At 48.5% G+C, this 19,812-nt stretch overlaps 1 protein-coding gene across 1 annotated transcript in view; it reads right to left on the reverse strand.

Annotated features, from left to right (window-relative positions):
- Positions 1-11,507: 11,507 nt before the first annotated feature.
- The window catches only part of NBAS (NBAS subunit of NRZ tethering complex), a 335,202-nt gene continuing 326,897 nt past the window's right edge, over positions 11,508-19,812 (reverse strand). Inside the window, exon 52 of the mRNA XM_068975288.1 lies at positions 11,508-11,846. Within this exon, the coding sequence (XP_068831389.1) occupies positions 11,571-11,846 (276 nt within the window). The 3' untranslated portion in view covers positions 11,508-11,570. The remainder of the gene's footprint in view (positions 11,847-19,812) is intronic.

The following is a 19,812-nucleotide window of genomic DNA, read 5'->3' on the forward strand; positions in this document are numbered from 1 at the left end:
GCCCATCAAGTTCATAGCTCATGGCCCAGGACAGGACTTGTCTATAAAAATGAAGGCTTTCTTCACCCAGGGGCAAGTAGCTAGCTGTTAAGTAGAAGCTCAGAGGGTATGCAGGTGGTACAGGGTGAGAACAATGGAAGCCAAGTCAGAGAGGTTTGGGCTCAGGGAAAAGCTTCTCCAGTTTACAGCTCCTCCAAGGAGAGTTGTCTCTACAGAAGCAAAGGTAGATGGACAGAAGGCCAGTCTGTGATCCATGGTAAGGCAGGCGAGAATCCATGAGCCCCAGATGGTTCAAGGTGTTTCTAGGCTCCCAAAGGTGACACTCCAAGACGCTCAAGGAAATGGCCAGAGCTTTCAGAGCCATTCAAAAAAAAAAAAAGGAAAATAATTTCCAAAAGTGAGGGCAGGCAAAAATTTAGAAACTGCAGCCCAGTTAGTTTGATGTCAGTTCCTGGCAGAAATCTATCAATGGGGGATCAGCCAGATGGTATGTGTAATTGGTGCTTAGAAATGTGCTAGGGACAGAGTTTAGCTTGTATGAGCAAAACACTTGATAAAATCCTTTTTTTGCAAGGTCCTGTGAGTGGGTTTTGTTTGGAGGCAGGTTTTTGTCTCTGCTTTCAAATAATCAGAATTGTTCAACAGCTCAATGAGATACTCTGAGAGTGAGCTCTCCATCACTAGAGGTAATCAACATTACCACTAGAGGTAATCACATTAACATCTGCTCTGCTGGCACTGCTCTAGAGGTAAGCATAGTGTTGGGGTCTAGAGTGAGAAGACCCAAACTCAAGGATTCACTTGCCAGTTGCTGCCTGTGTGACCTCAGGAAGTTCCCTTTACCTCTTTGACTCTTCTCGACCTTCTATATAAAGTGAGGATAAACCTTTACAGAGAGGTTATAAGTTACAGAGAGGTTGTAAGTCATAAATTACACGAGATGATGTTCATAAAAACATTTTATAAACTAAAAGATGTCATACTAATGTGTGTTATCATTAAGATTTTAGGAGCTTGTAAATAAAGGACTCTTGAGGCTGGTAGCGTTTCGTGCAGACTGCAGGATTTGAGGCTGGCAGTCTGAAGCCCGGATAGAAATAAAGTGCTGTGAAGCATATCGTGCCAGGTCTGGCATGCAGTGCACAGATTATTACTCAAACTCCTCATTCAGTTGCAATGATTATTTTAAAGCATCGAGGCGGGGTTGGTGTATCAGCTTGCAAGTTGGCATATTTTTATTTTGGTTTACTCCAAGTTGGAAAAATGATGGATTGGGTACTCTAGGTCCACAGACGGTCAATGAAATTCCCCACCCAATTAAAGAAATTGACAGATGGAAATGAGTTTCATGACCTTAGAGCCCCAGCTCACTGATGGGCTTGGAGCGAGGTCGCGAGCTGTTCACAGGGCCTCTGTGGGGAGAAGGATGTCTGCAGCTGGACAGAGCACTGTCCTCTGTTCCTCAGAGGGGCTGCAGAAACGCCGTGTTTTGGAGGCTGCTTCTCAGCTGGGACTTCCAGGAGCCAGCTCAAGAGTCCTGCAGATAGATCCAGCTGGAGGAGCTCGTTCCTGGAGCCTGGAGGGCATGACTGCATCTCATTCTCATTTGCTGTGTCCTCCACTTCCTCGTATGTTTTCACCAGGGAGGATTTTTTGAGCAGCTAACTCTACTCAGCAAAGCTTCGTCTCTCCTGGGCATGAGACCTGGGCCCAGCCTTGTCCCCAGACAGGATTCCCTGGACCTGAGAGCCCCCAGAGCCGAGGCACTGAGCTGACCCTGCATTTATCACTGCCGGTCCCCTCGGTTCCAGCCCTGCAGCTGCCGGCCCTGGGAGGATAGCAGACCTGGAGAATGGAGCCCAGGAAATGTATCAGGAGAAGCTGCTTCGTTAAGGGATCCCCACAATAAGAGGATGGTTGAATCGGGTGACTCCTAAGACCATTTCCAGTGTCCTAAGGAATTACAAGTTTGCAGAATAGTTAAATTTCTAAAATATCGGAACACTACATACCAAACGGCATTAGTGTTTGGGTGCTGCCACTTAACGACTTGAGCATCCTTGGAAAAGCACTATTTCTCACTGTTACTCCATTTTGCATCCATAAATAATGAAACGCTCTATCTCCCAGAAGGAATTTAAGTTCTAGAGAAAAATATGCATGTCAAGTGCGCCAAAAGCTTGACTGGCACATAGTAGGGACTCAATAAATGTTCGTTAGTTCCTTTGCCCTATGTTTCTGACAAGAGCTTCTATTTTCCTTCAAGACAGTCTAAGGCCTCATTTGTTGGAAGGCCTGACAGGTAACATACTGGGAAGGAGAACAGTCCAGGACTGAAGTGAGAGAGGCTGGTTCTCATCTAATCCTCCTTGGTGGGAGGTTCCCAAGACCACCGCCCTGGTACTGAGCACACGTTCCTCTCCATACTGACTTTTCTGAAACTGTGAGCTGAGAGTGTCCTTCCAGGACTCCAGAAAGCAGGGCCACCCACCTCTAAGCTGGGCTGTGTTCTAGACGCTGCATTTTACAGGCACGATATTTGCAAGGCTCTGCATTCCTAGACGTAGTAAACCTTCTTTCTGCAGAAGTAATTGCCATACATGCATAAAAATGACAGCTGAAAAAAGTTTCAGCCCACTTCTCTGTTCCCTTTCCACCATGTAACATTCCTACAGATCCCGGTCTGGTTGCCCAGATGGTCCATAAGAAGAAATCAACAACTACTCATCACCAGGTGTTTCTTGGTGCCAAGGCACACAGAAGGTTTATGTTTCACAATGGAAAGGTAAGTGTCTCGAACAAGGCAGAACCCAGGGTAATAAAAGCTCCTGTTATTTCATAGTCTCTTTCACAGTGGTAGGTTTTATTCTAAATCTCACTAGACGCTTGACAAGCATAAAAAGCGACCATTTCCGGGCCCAAATATGTTGCCTTCCGAGTTCTTTTTCTTTCCTTGAGCTGAGCTAGTGAGGTAAGAGAAAGCTGTTCTCTGGGGGAGGGCAGCGATGCAGGGATAGATGTCACTGTTTGTACTGGAACCAGAACAGTAGCTGTGCGGGACCTGAACCCCCCTTCCCAAGTCTCTTCCTATAGCAGTTGGGGGGTGGGGCCTCTCCAACAGGGCAGGGGGTTTAAGGGCTCAGCTCTAATGTGCGTCATCCCAGGAAAAAGCTTCCTAAGGCATCTCTCCTTGAGTGTAAGCTATCTGAGGGCGTGGTCACCGCATGTTCAGCTCTGTTATTTCCCACGGTCTTGCTGTCATCAACCCAGGACCAAGGGACAATGAGAGATCGATGCTAAGTCCAAATCACCATGGCCCCAGGACCCAACAGGTGACTTTGCTTCCTCTATTAACTGAAAAAAGATGCTACCCACCACATAGAGTGTAAAGTTATATAACACTCCTTAAGCAGAAGCCTCCTTCTCAACCCTCTAAACCAGGACAAACACCTCCACATCAATCCAGGTGCTCCCAAGCTCCGAGCCCTCTGCAGCCCCCCAGTGCCTGTTCTGAGCATCCTTATGTCCTGACCTCTCACCTGCCTCTGCTTCCTGGACCACCTCATCACCACCCAGGATTCCCCTTCCACCAGTCTGATGATACTAATCAGGCACCATGAAACACAGGTATCCTTTCTTTTCACTAGAAGCAAAATATCTAAATATCGCCTAGAAAGCTATCAAGCCCATTTTTGACCCTTGAGATAAGAGCTGGTCTTCTAGTGTCAGTTAGATAAGCCCAAGTGCAATTTTGAGGACTGGGGGAGGGGGAGGGCAGAGGACCATAGTAGAAAGAGGGTTGGATCTCCAAGGAAAATACCCAGGTCCCATTCCCGCCTCTACTTCTCACAGGCTGGGTGACCCTGGGCATGTCACTTACCTTTTCTTCACCTGTTTCTTCATCTGCAAGATGAGCTTAACAGTATGTACCTTGCACTGTTGTTTTGAGAACCCAAGGCTGGGGATGTGCTGTGCAAGCTGTGAAGAAAAGGAATAGAAATGATCCCCCTCCTGGTGCACAGTCCCCATCACTCCACACACCCAGGTGGCAGGAACAGAGCCTGGGGAAAAGCCAGGAGTCTGTCAGGACCTTCCTGCATCCGCCCTGCAAGGTCATCCCCCATGAGCCGAGGGCTTGAGCAACAGCGCTGATCCCAGTAACCTCCATCCCCTGGGACAGACCAGCTCCAGTTGCCTTTGGGACCTGGAATCCTGAACTTCTATAGCAATTACCCATTTCTGGCAAACTCTCTGGCCCCTCAACTCACAGAGCCATGGTTAACAGACAGAGAGGAGCTAATAACCCTGGGGGGCTGAGGACCAGGGCTGTGGGATCTCATCACCATGGCAACTCCTGAAGGAATGGCAAGGCCAAGGGGGCTGGGATGGGGTGGGGCTATTTTCCTTCTTTTTCTGCAAGTCTAAAAGTGAGGGAGGGGTCGGGGTGAGAGAAACCACCTAATGCCAGCAGCAGACACAGTTCCAGACCCCTGCGGGTGACCCATCTAGAAGACGGTGGAGCTGGGGCTGCGTCCCCATCTGTCCTTCCCTCTGCACAGGCTGCCCCATGGCAGACCCCCAACTGGAGGAGGTGGTCTCTGCTCCACAGACCTCCCTGTCCCCTTCTTGAGGCTTCCAGTGACCTGTTCTCTGTCGCTGACTGAAGATTTAAGGGTGGCCTCCTGGCCCCAGGTCCCCATCGCCTCTCCTGCTGGTATCGGAGTCTCCCTCCCGCAGCACTGACCCACCCAGAGCCTGTCCCCATCCACCTGAGGGTGCGGAGGAGGGGGGCAGGGTGGTTCCCCCTTGAGGGACCCAGACACGAAGCCCAGGAGCCCTGCCATGTGGAGAAGGCCCATCTGTAACAGCAGGGAGTGAAACAGCAGGCAAGGGCCCCGGGGACGGTTGGTAAGAAATGATGGAGGGACTTGAGGAATGTCTGAGTCCCTAGACCCCCGGAGTTCCCAGAGGCCCTCAGACCCTGTCCTTTCTGAGGTTGGTTACAGCCCCTCACCCTCGCTCTGAGCTGTCCTCTGTCAATAGCACGCATGTCCCATGCCATCGGAAACTGGAGACCTCGGTTTGGTGTGGCAGCAACCATAGCGCCCTTCTCTCCAGGATTTTCCATCACTGCTCCTGGGGTCTGGATGCCTCCACCCCTGAGAAGAGGTTCAGAAGGGGCACCGGGATCAGGGTAGGGGAATGTTGGGTTTGAGGTGGGTGCAGGGGGTTGCCTGTCCACATCCCTGACACCCCTGGAGGGCCAAGTTCACCTGGAGCACCAGAGACGTCACGGCTCCGGGGAGCTCTCCCACTCACAAGCTGGGGTCTTAACCTCTCTGTGCCTCAGTTTCTTCAACTGCCAGTTGGGGGTTAATACCATCCACCCCAGAGTTGTTCTCAGAATGAAAGGAGATGTGCTGTCCAGGGAAGATGGAATTTGGGCAGGAGGAGCAGGAGGGCCTAAGTCCCATCCCACCCCAGCGGTCCTCCACCAGGAATCAAACCAGGGGAGGGCACAGTCCACCCGTATGCCAAGGATGCTAGAACTGGGGCAGCTGCTGCCCTGTAAGTTGGACTCCCAGATTCCATTCATGGTGGGGACTCCTGGGTTAAGCCCAGCAAGTGCCCCAGCTCAGCCTCTTTCTTGGTTCAATCCTGGCTTCACTGGGGCCTCTGCCATCTAGAACCTAGCATGCCTCTCCTCGCAGAGCTTGTCATGAACAGACACAAGGAACCACCTCAACTCCAGCTCTTAATTTAGCTGTAGATTAAATAAGTGATGGGCCTTTTCACTTCTCTCTTAAATTGCTCCTGTTCACCTGCAGGTGAGGACAGGGGAGCGGGTGGAAAAGAACCAGTCTTGACTGGTCACTCCCAGCCCAAGAACTCCAGCCTCTTCCTCCTCCTCTCGTCCAGCTGAGCCTTCCAGAATGGGGCTGGCCTGGAGAAAGGGGCCAGAGTCATGGCCAACGAGATGAGAAGCCAAAGACATAAATCCTGCCCCCTCCACAGGCGGTTAACATCACGTGGGTCTCACCCTTAGATGTTCTAATATAATTGGTCATGGGTTGGGGTGGGGACTCAGCGCCTGATTTATTCTCCCCGGGTGATTCTAATGTGCAGTCCTGATTGGTAACCACGGGGTCTTAACACTAGAAGTCCTTGACATGTCCTGTGTCTTCCCTACAGTTAAGCTGGGTGATGCCAGGCTGTCTACAGAGAATGTTCATGGTGGTCAAACCTCCTGCACCTTCTGGGAAATCTGGAATACCAGGGAAGGCTTGAATGAAGCCCCTGTGGTCTTCTGGGAGACGTGGGGGCAGTCTCCATTTCTGGATTCAGGCTCTGGAGGAGAAGGAAGAAGTGTGTCCCACCTTTCAGAAGGCTGGGCGTGTGAAAGGCTTGATAGTTCACAGACCCCTGGGCCACCATATCAGCAGTGCAGGATTGGAAGGGGGGTGGAGAAGGTAGCCCAGTGTCACTCACACGTCCTCCAGGAAATGCGTTGAGGACCGAAACAGCTGTGAAAGAAAAGTGAAAGTGAAGTCACTCAGTCGTGTCCGACTCTTCGAGACCCCACGGACTGCAGCCCACCAGGCTCCTCCGTCCACGGGATTTTCCAGGCAAGAGTACTGGAGTGGGTTGCTATTTCCTTCTCCGAGGGATCTTCCTGACCCAGGGATCAAACCCAGGTCTCCCGCATTGTAGGTAGACGCTTTACTATCTGAGCCACCAGGGAAGTCCAAAGAGCTGTGAGGACTGGTGCTAATACACTTAATACAGCATCGTGGCCAAGGGCTGGGTTCAGAGTCAGGTGACCTAAGGTCACATCGTGGTTCCATTCCTGATTAGCTTTGTGTCCTTCGGCAAATCGCTTACCCCTCTGGACCTCGTTTCCTTATACGGCTGTCATGAGGATGAAAAGAGTGAGTGAACTTAATAAAGCTTGCAGTGCGTGTTGGTGAGAGAATTTCTGCAGCTGCAATTCTCATGATCGGAGAGGAGGCCCTTGGTGGGCAGGGCTCCAGCAGGGCACAGGCACACTGGGCGGCTGTGCTACAGCGGCACTGCCTTGCTGAACTGCAAATACTGGGAAAGGCATGACTGGCCCTCCTCATGCATGAGGAAATTTATGCAGCTTGTCTGAAGAACCACAGCATCCAAGCCTAAGCCATGGACACCAAAAATTCCTTCCCAACTCCTCTCACTCTTGCGTCCATTTTCCATGGAAGCAAGGCCTTGGAGTCTGAGAGTGAGTGAGGGAGGGCCAGGGAAGCCCTTTCTTGCTGTTTTAAAAAAGAAAGGTCTGGGGTATCTGCTTTACAATAAGAAAGACAGCATGTTATCTTCTTTATCTAAACTTTATGGCAAATGTCTAAATACCAACAGAACACTCTAGAGGCCAACTCAGTTTTCTAGAGTATTTATGCAATTGACATCAAACTGGAATGATTTGCTTTTTTTTTCCCCACAGAAAGTGCTAAAATCTTAGAAATTTGGTTTCTGATAAGTGAGGACATGAGTCAATTTTAGCAACCTAGTTTATTTGAGGGAATCCCTTCCTCATTAGCATTTCAGGGTGGTGGCTGGGATGTGGAGACCCACACTCACCATTGTCCTGGGGGCTGCTGGGCCTCAGCTTATTAATTTATGTAGTCAGGATGCTATACTGATGTCTAAGCCCTCTAATCCTGCTGCTGCTGCTGCTAAGTCGCTTCAGTCGTGCCCAACTCTGTGCGACCTCAGAGACGGCAGCCCACCAGGCTCCCCCGTCCCTGGGATTCTCCAGGCAAGAACACTGGAGTGGGTTGCCATTTCCTTCAATGCATGAAAGTGAAAAGTGAAAGTGAAGCCGCTCAGTCGTGTCTGACTCTTCGAGACCCCACGGACTGCAGCCCACCTGGCTCCTCTGTCCACGGGATTTGCCAGGCAAGAGCACTGGAGTGGGTTGCCATTTCCTTCTCCAATGCATGAAAGCGAAAAGTGAAAGTGAAGTCACTCAGTCGTGTCCAACTCTTCGAGACCCCATGGACTTGCAGCCCACCAGGCTCCTCCATCCACGGGATTTGCCAGGCAAGAGCACTGGAGTGGGTTGCCATTGCCTTCTCCCTCTAATCCTGCAATTAGAAGTAAAACATCTCTGGATGGATTCCACTAAAAGGGACTAATATGCTGTCTCAGAATACTGCTCACTTTTTTTAAATCACCTGAAATGATGGAAGTCAGCTATAAGGTTAGAAGAAACCCAGACTGCCAGTAGGTATGCTTCCTAGCAGTGGCTTGATTAACGTCAACTGTACAGTTAGGGCCATCACTGTTCTAGGAATACCTCTGTGACTGTGTGTTCAGTCTGGACAGATGTTATCTAATCTGGGAGAATTCTGCTCAGCCTTTTTCTAAGAACAGACTTGTGCAAGCCACTCCCAAATTCCAGGTGCTGCTGAAGGTTCAGGCGAGGAACTCAATCCTGGAACAGACAACTGGTTAGAAGTCAGCGGAGTGAGCTATTATGTCAATATGTTTTCAGAGATGACAAGAGCTTTTTCCTATCAGAGGACTGGAGCTACACCCATAGGAGCAGAAATGAGGTGAAGCCAATGAGGATGGTGATGGTGATGCTGATGGTGATGGTGATATGATGGCAATGACGATGATGGTGGTGATGATGTGAGGGTGATGATGTGATGGTGATGGTGGTGATGGTGATGGTGATGGTGATATGACGGCAATGACGATGACAGTGGTGATGATGTGGTGGTGATGATGTGATGGTGGTGATGGTGATGGTGATATGATGGCAATGACGATGATGGTGGTGATGATGTGAGGGTGATGATGTGATGGTGATGGTGGTGATGGTGATGGTGATGGTGATGGTGATATGACGGCAATGACGATGACAGTGGTGATGATGTGGTAGTGATGATGTGATGGTGGTGATGGTGATGGTGATATGATGGCAATGACGATGACAGTGGTGATGATGTGGTGGTGATGATGTGATGGTGGTGATGGTGATGGTGATGGTGATATGACGGCAATGACGATGGTGGTGATGATGTGATGTGGTGCTGATGGTAATGGTGATATGATGGCAATGACGATGATGGTGGTGATGATGTGAGGGTGATGATGTGAGGGTGATGATGTGATGGTGATGGTGATGGTGATGGTGATGGTGGTGGTGATATGATGGCAATGACAATGATGGTGGTGATGATGTGAGGGTGATGATGTGATGGTGGTGGTGGTGATGGTGATATGATGGCAATGACGATGACAGTGGTGATGATGTGGTGGTGATGGTGATGGTGATGGTGATATGACGGCAATGACGATGGTGGTGATGATGTGATGGTGGTGCTGATGGTAATGGTGATATGATGGCAATGACGATGATGGTGGTGATGATGTGAGGGTGATGATGTGATGGTGATGGTGATGGTGATGGTGATGGTGGTGGTGATATGATGGCAATGACAATGATGGTGGTGATGATGTGAGGGTGATGATGTGATGGTGGTGATGGTGATGGTGATATGATGGCAATGACGATGATGGTGGTGATGATGTGATGGTGATGATGATGGTGGTGGTGGTGATGGTGATGGTGATATGATGGCAATGACGATGACAGTGGTGATGATGTGGTGGTGATGATGTGATGGTGGTGATGGTGATGGTGATGGTGATATGACGGCAATGACGATGGTGGTGATGATGTGATGGTGGTGCTGATGGTAATGGTGATATGATGGCAATGACGATGATGGTGGTGATGATGTGAGGGTGATGATGTGAGGGTGATGATGTGATGGTGATGGTGATGGTGATGGTGATGCTGATGGTGATGGTGATATGATGGCAATGACAATGATGGTGGTGATGATGTGAGGGTGATGATGTGATGGTGGTGATGGTGATGGTGATATGATGGCAATGACGATGATGGTGGTGATGATGTGATGGTGATGATGATGGTGGTGGTGGTGATGAGGACAATATGTGAAGTAAGGTGCAGCAAAGTTACTCTTATACAGAAGGTGGACTCAACCAGGTGTGTGTGTGGCCCTGGTGAGAGTGTGGGGAGGAAAGGTGGAGAGTGGGCTGCCCCAAAATGCCACACGTCAGTGATGCACAGTGAAAAACCACACAACACAACCACAAAAACCTGCCGGCTCTGACAGGGCAATGTGGAAACTGACCAGAGGGAGCCTTTCCACATTCCTTAAACTAATTAAAAAGTGTTCATTATAATAAAGGATTGTCCTAGATGACATTATCTATCTAAACACTCCGTGAATGCACAGCCACCCTTCCCTCCCTCTGAATATTTCCTGGGGGTCGAGGTAAAGACCAGGGTGCATCTGACTGACCCTCTGATGGTCCTTCAGTCACGGAGTTTGCTCCCCACCAACTGCTGCCTGGGTTGTCGCTGTGGCTGGAATCTGGTGTGACTTTCCTGAGAGTTCAGCTCAGGACTTCCAGCCGGAACCTTCACCTTCAGGCACACGCTTCTGCAGGGAAGCGAGTACCAGCGAGTTATGCATTGGGGTCCTTACTGTTCTGTGCAGGGAACTCCCTTTCTGTGATGGGTCTTCCCAGGGGTGTTGCTATCCACGCCCCTGCTACGGATGGCTGTGTGTTAGTGACTCGTGGACAGCCAGTCCTGGCAGGAAGTGTACAACTGGCTCCACCAGCCCACCCACCCGTCACAGAGGTTGTACAGACCTGCAGACCTGTCAGCTTCTATGGTGATATTGATAGGTTTGGAGGTCCCTAACCAACGGGCAGCCCTCAGGTGCTGTTATTGATCATCTGCCTGGGTCTTTCAAGTCACAGCTCATGTACATGACTGAGTGGGGAGAGGGGATGTAAGGCTTCCTGGGCGCCTGCCAAGTATCTGACAGAGCCCCACGTGACACTCAACAACCCCGAGAGATAAACAGCACAACCCTCATTGTCCACAGGACTGACTAAAGCTCCAAGAGGGAGGACTTTGCCCAAAGTTGAGTAACTAACTTGAGACATGAATCCAGGGCCAAGCTTCCTCCATCCAGGATGTGTTCCAACCACTAGCCACTCCCCACGCTCTCCCCTTCCACCACCACCACAGCCAACTGCCTGGACTGCAGCTTTAGACATTGCATTCACTGTCCTTTACCAGAAGAGATGGAGAAGGAAATGGCAACCCACTCCAGTATTCTCGCCTGGAGAATCCCATGGACAGAGGAGCCTGACAGGCTACAGTCCCTGGGGTTGCAAGAGTTGGACACGACTTAGCGACTAAACCACCACCATCAGAAGAGAACAAAAAAAACAAAAAAAACAACAAGAAGAGTCAAGGGTCAAGTCTCTCCTAGTAAGAAAGCAGAGTAACTAATAGAAGAAAGAAAAAAGAAAGTTCAAGAAATGGCAGCTTGCTGATCATTTATATACAGCTTTATTTGCAATTCTTTGGAACCACCGAGAACCATCAACAAGTACATGTGTCGCCTCTGGGGACAGCAGTGGGCTCTGGAGGCTCTCCTCAGGGAGGTGACGGAGGTGGGCGCAGGCGGGCGTGCTCACACCCAGTGCTGCGCTGCACCCAGGGCCGTGCTGAAGGTCCTCAGGGCCCGATGGGTGCCCCGCACAGCCAGGAGGAGTGAGCCGGCTTCAGCCTCATGGCCGGCCTCCTGCAGCTGCCGGGCCAGCTCCTCAGGGTCCCAGCGCCCAGGCTGGGGGCTGGCCAGCAGGTGCTGGACGAGACGCGGGTAGAAGGGAGTGGAGAGGCACTTCACCGACAGCTTGGCGTCCAGGAGCAGGGAAAGAAGTTCCTGGTCACAGTTTGAATCATTCACCTTCGAGAAAAGAGACGGGTGGACGTCAGAGTGGCGTGGCTGACCCCCTCACCAGCAGACACAGCCCTCCCTGCTGGTTTGCAATATGTTGCCTTCCTGCTTCTGCCAGCAGAGTCCGCTCTACCCTGGTGAGAAGTGCCTACTCTGAAAAGCAACCCACGCCACAAGCATCTCTGAGATCATACACATGAGACGACACACCTGGTTTCCTTTTCACATAGACACGGCCAAGAACCAAGAGCGGCTCCCCCTGGAATCACTCTGATGGCTACCACACTGCGTGCCAGAAACTGTACCACACACCAGACATGTCTTCCTTCACTGAGTCCCCCTGAGCTCAACCCTGTGAAGGGCGCACTTTTTACAGATTAAGATACTGACGGGTAAGAATTTAGCTTAACGTTGTGGTCAGTAAACTGTGGAGTGAGAATGTGAATTTAGGTCAGTCTGGACTTCAAAGCCTGAACTTTTTAATAAGCACATTTACCATTTCATGTGCCTCACCATGGTCCACGTTCTTTAACCTCAACCCGCTCCTTTATGTAGATCCCTGTGAAAACAATTCTTTTCAGAAGAGGAAAACCTTTTTTTCTGCTCCATTGAGAAAGTATATCTGTCAGCCCCACTGGTGTAAATAGGATAACCGACAGGAGGTATTTAAAAGCTGCTCTTGCTTAAGCCTCTTGGAAGCTTAGAACCAAACTCACCTTCTCCTTTTTTTAAAAAACAAGTTTTCTGCACTCTTTTGGTAGCATAGTCTCTGTATTTTCTCCCTGGTCTTCTTGGTCTATGTATGGCTTTCCACAGCTTTGACACTTAGCTTATATTTTTCTGTTTTATATTACCGTCCATGTTTTCGTAAGGAATCAAGTCAACACTAATCAAAGATCAAAATTCAGAGCTTCTCATTTACACTAAAAAAAAAACAGAGCTTCACACAGGGAACTCTGCTCAGTGTTAAGTGGCAGCCTGGATGGGAGAGGAGTTTGGGGGAGGCTGGATACATGTGTATGTGTGGCTGAGTTCCTCTGCTGCCCACCTGAAACTATTACCAACAGTGTTAACTGGCTATACTCCAGTACAAAATAAACATTTTTTAAAACAGCTTCAAAGACAGCTTCAAATTCATGTCACTGTGTACTTTTAATAGTTTTGGTTTATAGGAACTGTGGAGATAATATGGCATTTCAAAGCCAGTTTTCTCCTGTTTAGGCCAACTCTGTTAGGTAACTGAACACCATGGGCTTGTGCTTTGTGTTCCCTGACAAGGAGGCAAGGCTGCTGAAGATGAGGTCAGAGGTGTCTACTGGCTGGAAGGATGAGAGTAACAGAAAGAAAAATTCTGAGAATAAGAGTTTGCCCATTAGCAGATGGCGCCTGTCTTAGCCCCTGTGATCCTTCTAGTGAAAGTGAAAGTTACTCAGTCATGTCCGACTCTTTGTGATCCCACGAACTATACAGTCCATGGAATTCTCCAAGCCCCACATAAATGTCAGCTCCAGCGTCGCCTTCTGGGTGATGTCTCCCCTACATCTGATCCAAGCCGGTCCCTGCTCCCTCCACACTCCTGACATCGCACACACCCCTCTTCCCTCTTGGGGCTGGGTTATAGTGACCGGTCCGTCCGTCTCCCCTGCTGCACTGGGAGCTTCTAGAGGGCACAGAGGCTTTTACCCATTTTTCATTTCAGCATCCAGTGTAATCAACATGTGCTGAATGACTGGTTGAGCCCCCACTGAACCCTGTCATGTTTTTGTAAAGTGCATGTGTAGACGACAGGAGGAGACTCTGGCCTCGGAACTAAGAGTCTGGCAAAGCCTGGGCTTCCCTTCTTCAGCCTCTCCCTTCCATCAACACTTACACTCCACTCGCTCACCTTGGACTCAGAAAGACAGAGGGGGAACTCAATTTTGCATTTTTTGTTTGTTTGTTTGTGTTTTCAGAGGTGGTAGCAAAAGCAGCTGGGACAAGACTAGTGTTTCTGCTGAAGGGAGCGCGAGAGGCTTCCACTCACCGCCTGCGGGCTGTTTATGAGCTCTGTGTGTTTCCTTTCCCTCTCTCTTTTGCTTTGTAAGTGGGAAATCGGGACCCGAATCCCATCGCCATGCCGGCTGCATCCCGAGACCCCTCCGTGTGCCGCTGAGTGAGGCACCTTCTCTCTAAGCCTGACAATATCTCTTTAAGACGGCTCCGATCTCACCCGACAGACGCACACACTGGGGCTCAGCGAGGTCACAGTCAGGTATCATGTGTCATGTGGCGGGTTCGTGGTGAGCTGGACCAGAAGCCCTCCTCTCTGATGGGTTCACGGGTATTTACCGTGTGTCCCCCCTCTCCCAGGCCACGAGCTCCTCCAGAGCAGGGATGCTGTCTCCTCTATGGACCCCGCAGCCCACCCCCCCACCCCGCCTAGAATAGCGTGGGCCTTGTGGTAGGAACTCACCAGGATTCGTGGAGTGAATGTGTGAATAGGTGAGTAACCCCAAAGCTCACATGCTTTCATTGAACTCCGCTGCCTCCAAACACACTCGTGCAAGCACACACTCACACACACACATGCCAGTGAGCAGCTGATTCACTGCGCATGCTGTTATTTTGATTCACCCTTAAAAATAAAGAAGCCTTCTACCTAACTGTCCAGGAGGAAGCAGAGCGTGTGCCAGGATGCTACAGGCAAATGTTTTTGATAAAACATGTGGATAAAAGGCTCAAGTCCAAACACTGCAGGCTGATACTTTCTGTGCTGCCCTGAGTAAGTCTTCAAGGCTGGGACACCTTTATTATTCTTTCTGTTGACTCACGAACCCTCCCTTTGGGGGCCTGAAATTCAGGCTCCTATAAAGGGAATGATGGATTTTTCCAGCTGGAGGGAGAGACAGGGGTTTTGTCAATGCCGGCGGCTGCTGCCCCTCTGACCCCCTCTCTTTTATTTGCTTCTCTCCAGCACGAGGACATCCTGAAAACTGGATTTTCCCACTTGATGTGCCTTGGGGATAGCTGCCTCATCCCAGGGCAGGGTGGGAGCAGGGGACATGGTGGGAGTCCACTTCCTCAATCCCAAAAGCTCTCTATCTACAATCCTGGATGAGAAAATCTATGACTAAAGTCAAGGCCATGAACTCGGATGTTCTGCCTTTGGCCCTTGTGTGCTCAGAGATTCCCTAAAGAGAGGCAGAGACTGCTGACCTCCTGAGCCGGGGTGGCGGCCAGGGGAAGGTGAGGGGGAAATTCTGATTTGGCTTCTCACAAACAAATGCTGGAGAAACAAAGTGGCTGCTGCTACTTCCTTTCTTTGACTTTCTACCCGATTCTGGCTCTTTGTAGGATGTATGCATGGCCAGAGTACACTTGATAATTGTCATGTGCAAGGAAAAGACTGCGTAGATGTTTATTTACATATGTGGGCCAAAACAGAGAATGAAAGAAGAAAGAAAGAGACGGCTTTTCGAAGGACCCATTCCAACACCCACATTTTAAGCAAGAGGAGCCTGAGGGGCAGAGAAGGAAAGCACTGCCCAAGGTCACCAGCAGTCAAGACGGGCTCCTTTCCACACACCAAGCCTCCTGCCTAGGGGGCACCGAGGCCAGCCTGGCTCCTTCCTCTCAGTACCGCAGCGTTCCCAGCATCACTGCCACTTATCAGAGCTGCTACATTAATTTGTTGAGCCTCAACTTGTCTTCCTTTTCCTTGTTTGTGACCAAATTCCAATGTATGGTACTAAAAATCTGGCGGTACCTACCCATAGAAGCCTGGTACTGTCTTACCAGTTAGAACTGCTCTTCTAACCTAGTTTTCTTTTTGAAATGAAAAGAAAAAGCTGGAAACCATCTTAAAACACAAAAAGAAGTCTTCAGTATCAGGATCACTTCAAGAACACGACTTTATCTACCTTTTCTCTCCACTGATTATCCACAGGCTGATATATTTGCCCAGTCAAGACGTGTGATATTTGTATCCTACTTTTCTCATATATTGAGAATTTTTTAAAAATACTTCATAGTTATCATTCTAAAAAAATTTATTGGCTACAATGTAGTCATTGAACAAGTTATTTAACTTCTCCTACTATACATCAGTTCAGTTCAATCACTCAGTCGTGTCCGACTCTTTGAGACCTCATGGACTGAAGCACGCCAGGTCTCCCTGTCCATCACCAACTCCCAGAACTTACTCAAACTCATGTCCATTTAGTCGGTGATGCCATCCAACCATCTCGTCCTCTATTGTCCCCTTCTCCTCCCACCTTCAATCTTTCCCAGCATCAGAGTCTTTTCCAAGGAGTCAGTTCCTCACATCAGGTGGCCAAAGTATTGGAGCTTCAGCTTCAGCATCAGTCCTTCCAATGAGTATTTGGGACTGATTTCCTTTAGTTGCTTGCCATTATGAAACACTAAAAATGAATGATTTTTGTACATATATTCTCTTTATTTGAATTATCTCCTTGGTGGTTTAGTCACTAAGTCATGTTCAACTCTTTGCCACCCCTTGGACTGTAGCCCACCAGGCTCCTCTGTCCATAGGATTCTCCAGGCAAGAATGGAGAATGGGTTGCCATTTCCATCTCCAGGGGATCTTCCCAATCCAGGGACTGAAACCAGGTCTCCTGGACTGCAGGAAGATTCTTTACCGACTGGGCTGCCAAGGAAGCCCCTTAGGATAATTTATTAGGAGAGGTACGGCTGGGGCCTTATGGGATGAACGTGTTGTTGCTGTTAAGTCACTAAGTTGTGTCTGACTCTGTGACCCCATGAACTGCAGCACGCCAGGCTTCCCTGTCCTCCACTGTCTCCTGGAGTTTGCTCAAACTCATGTCCATTGAGTTGGTGATGCCATCCAATCATCTCTATATCCCCTCAAACTCATGTGTTGAGGTCCATTAGGACCTCCAAGACATCAGGACATGACTGCATTTGGAGACAAGGCCTTCACAGAGGTAAATGAGGTAAATGAGTTATCTGTGTCATGGGGATGAATCCTAATCCAATCTGATTGGCATCTTTATAAGAAGAGAAGAGGACAGACACGCAAGCCAAGTGGAAGCCATGCTGGACGCAGGGAGAAGGCAGCACCTGCAAGCCACGGAGAGAGGCCTCAGGATAAATCAATCCCGCCGGCTCCTGAGATCTCGGGCGCTGGGCCTCCAGCATTGTGAGAAAACACGTTTCTAATATTTGAATGTTGCCTGGTCTGCGGCACGTTGTTATGGCAGCCCAAGAAGACCACTGCACGGGGCAAAGCATCCACAACATCTTCTGGCTGCGGGCACGAGAGGAAAGCAGCGGTGCGGTGATGGGGACCGCCCAGCGCACAGTGCTGCCATCAGGCGAGGAGTGTGCTGGTTTCCCTATACGCTTCCCAGCTTTGGATGCTATTACTTTGAAAAGAAAATTACTTTGCTAATTTAGGAGATATGTATTGGTATCTCAAAGATGCTTTCACTTGAATTTGTTTATTAGCAAGAAGGAATTTTTCCCATACATTTCCTGTCATTTTTATTTTTTTCCTATGGGAAGGGTCAAATCCTTTACTCATTTGTTGGAATTTCAACATCACTGTACACATGTGAAGAATTCTTTTGTAACTTAAACATTAACTTGATTTTAGTTATAATAGACATTCTAATCTACTGTTTGCAATTCTATTTGGTAGAGTCGGACATGACTGAAGAGACTCAGCTGCAGCAGCAGCAGGAGTTTTACACTTGTACATTATCAGGAAAGGATATATTCCTTTATGACTCTTTTTCTATTGGTCTAAAGCTTAGAAGTTATACTTCCTGGAAGGATATGGTATGTCTGTATGTGTATGTCTGTGTTTATATATGTGTGTGTGTGTGTATATATATATATATATAATTTTCTGATTTAAAAAATAAATAACTTAATTGATCAGGAATCACTTTGGTATATGGTCTGGGGAGAATCACACATCCTTGACATTGGCTTGCTTGATGCTTTTAGGGCTTGGGGAAGAAAATATATTTTGTCAGTTCTGGAGTCAGTTGGATGTTTGAAATAAATATGAGAGAAGCCCAGGAGGATTAGCTGACTTAATTCCTCTGATCAAATGGCTTTGAATGGGAGTAAGAAGGAGCTGTCTTGTGAAAAGAAGGCAGAGAGGCTTCTGGGTTAGAGACCAATTTCCAATCCTGGCTTTTTAGCTAAACAGATGTGTGACCTCGTTGAGGACAGTCTCTCAGGGCCCCATTTTCCACATGTGAAATACAGACAACAGACAGGGGTGGAGATAATCTATGTGTTTAAGTGCCTAGCACAATGCCTGGTGTAGAGTTCAAGTTCAGAGAATGGCTGGAGTTATTACAGTCACACAAGTCAGGAATAAAGCACAGGAGGAGAGGGGCTTACATATTTTAGAAAATGAGTAAAAGGCTTGTCTTCTCTATCAGTGAATTTTTTTTTTTTTTGGTTGGTGATTAATTTTTGAGACTGAAAGAAACTTTGCTGATCTTGGGGGGAAAAAAATCTATTAAAGCATAAAGCACTACTGTCTTCCAAGCCATTAAAATGTTATCTGCTTAATTCCTGTTTCAACAATAGGTAATGAACCTTCTCTGAATTAAATCTTTGATTTTATGGATCTATACGAAGCTAAGAGTAATTACAGTAATGAGGGAAGCTGAAATCCCAGTAGCATAATGCATGCAGGACCTCATTTCAATTATTTTAAAGAGGATTATTTGATATAATTTCACTGTTTACTTCAGGAAAGAATATTTGTCTCCCCGCTACATACACTATTACTAGTAAGAGTTATTAAATATACCAACTGAAAGTATAGAAAAATAAAATGGCAACACGAGTGTATTCCTAGAATAAGAAAAATGCCCGCAGATAAATTTTTGTTTTCTGTATTGACTTGCAGGCCATTCAGACTTCATTTCTTGGAATACCCTCAGCCCCACTCCTGGCCGGGGATGAGCAGTGTGCCTCTTCTGGAGCCAAAATCCAGACAGTCCTCTGACTTAGGATCTGACAGCGGGAGAGAACCTTTGAGGATGGTTCAAGCTTGGTCACTTCAGTGACCCATTCTGGGGCCCTGAGGTTCCACACTTTTATACTTGCCCCCTTTTTTATCCTCCTTAGTTCCTTGTGTTATTGTTTCATATGTCAGTCTCCCCTTGACACAATTCCGCTACACAGAGGGATGATATTTCATCTTTACAAATGTCCTACCTATTCCTCTCTCCTGCACACAGTATCAGGCTATGCACAGTGGGTACTTTATACATCTGCTGGCACCAAGTCGGTCAGCCACCCCTCAGAGCTGTCTAGAAACCTCACAGGTTAACCCATAGGGAGTGAGCTGCCTGTCACTAGAGGCAACCAGCTGAGAATACTGGGAGATACGTGGTACCAGAGCTTCCTTCATCAAGAAGACTAACCAGCAGCTGAGAATGAAGGATGCCGGGTGAAAGTAGCATGTTTAGATTATGTTCGGGTTAACGTGCCATTTAGAAATAAGTAGGTATATGCCCGAAATTCTGAGAGACTAAAAGAGGCGAAAGAACAGTGATTGTAAAAAGACACTGGTTTAACATCAACTGGCATCTGTAAGATATAGAGGAAATCAGTTGCTTGATTCTTCTCTGCATGACTGGATCACTTCAGCCTAACTTGGTTTGGATATGCTTAGAAGAAAACCACTGACGTTAGGGCCAAAGCCAAAGAAGGACTCTGTGGACGCCAAACAGGGTAGTCCAGAGCCCAGCCCAAGGTCCTTGTTCTCACTGCATGCCGAGGTCGGGAGGGCCGTGTGTGCCCCTGACTTCAGCAGAGAAGGAAACATCATGGGAGCGCGATGCTGCCACAGATACTCACCAGGGAGGGCCTCAGTGGAGATCTGGATTGAATTAAAGGGGGATGAAGAAAGCAAGTCTTCATGTTTTTATACACAGTTGGCCCTTAAACAACGTGCGTTTGAACAGCTCTGGGCCACTTATGCAGG

Source organism: Capricornis sumatraensis, chromosome 1, assembly GCF_032405125.1.
Source record: "Capricornis sumatraensis isolate serow.1 chromosome 1, serow.2, whole genome shotgun sequence".
NCBI classification, from domain to species: Eukaryota; Metazoa; Chordata; class Mammalia; order Artiodactyla; family Bovidae; genus Capricornis; species Capricornis sumatraensis.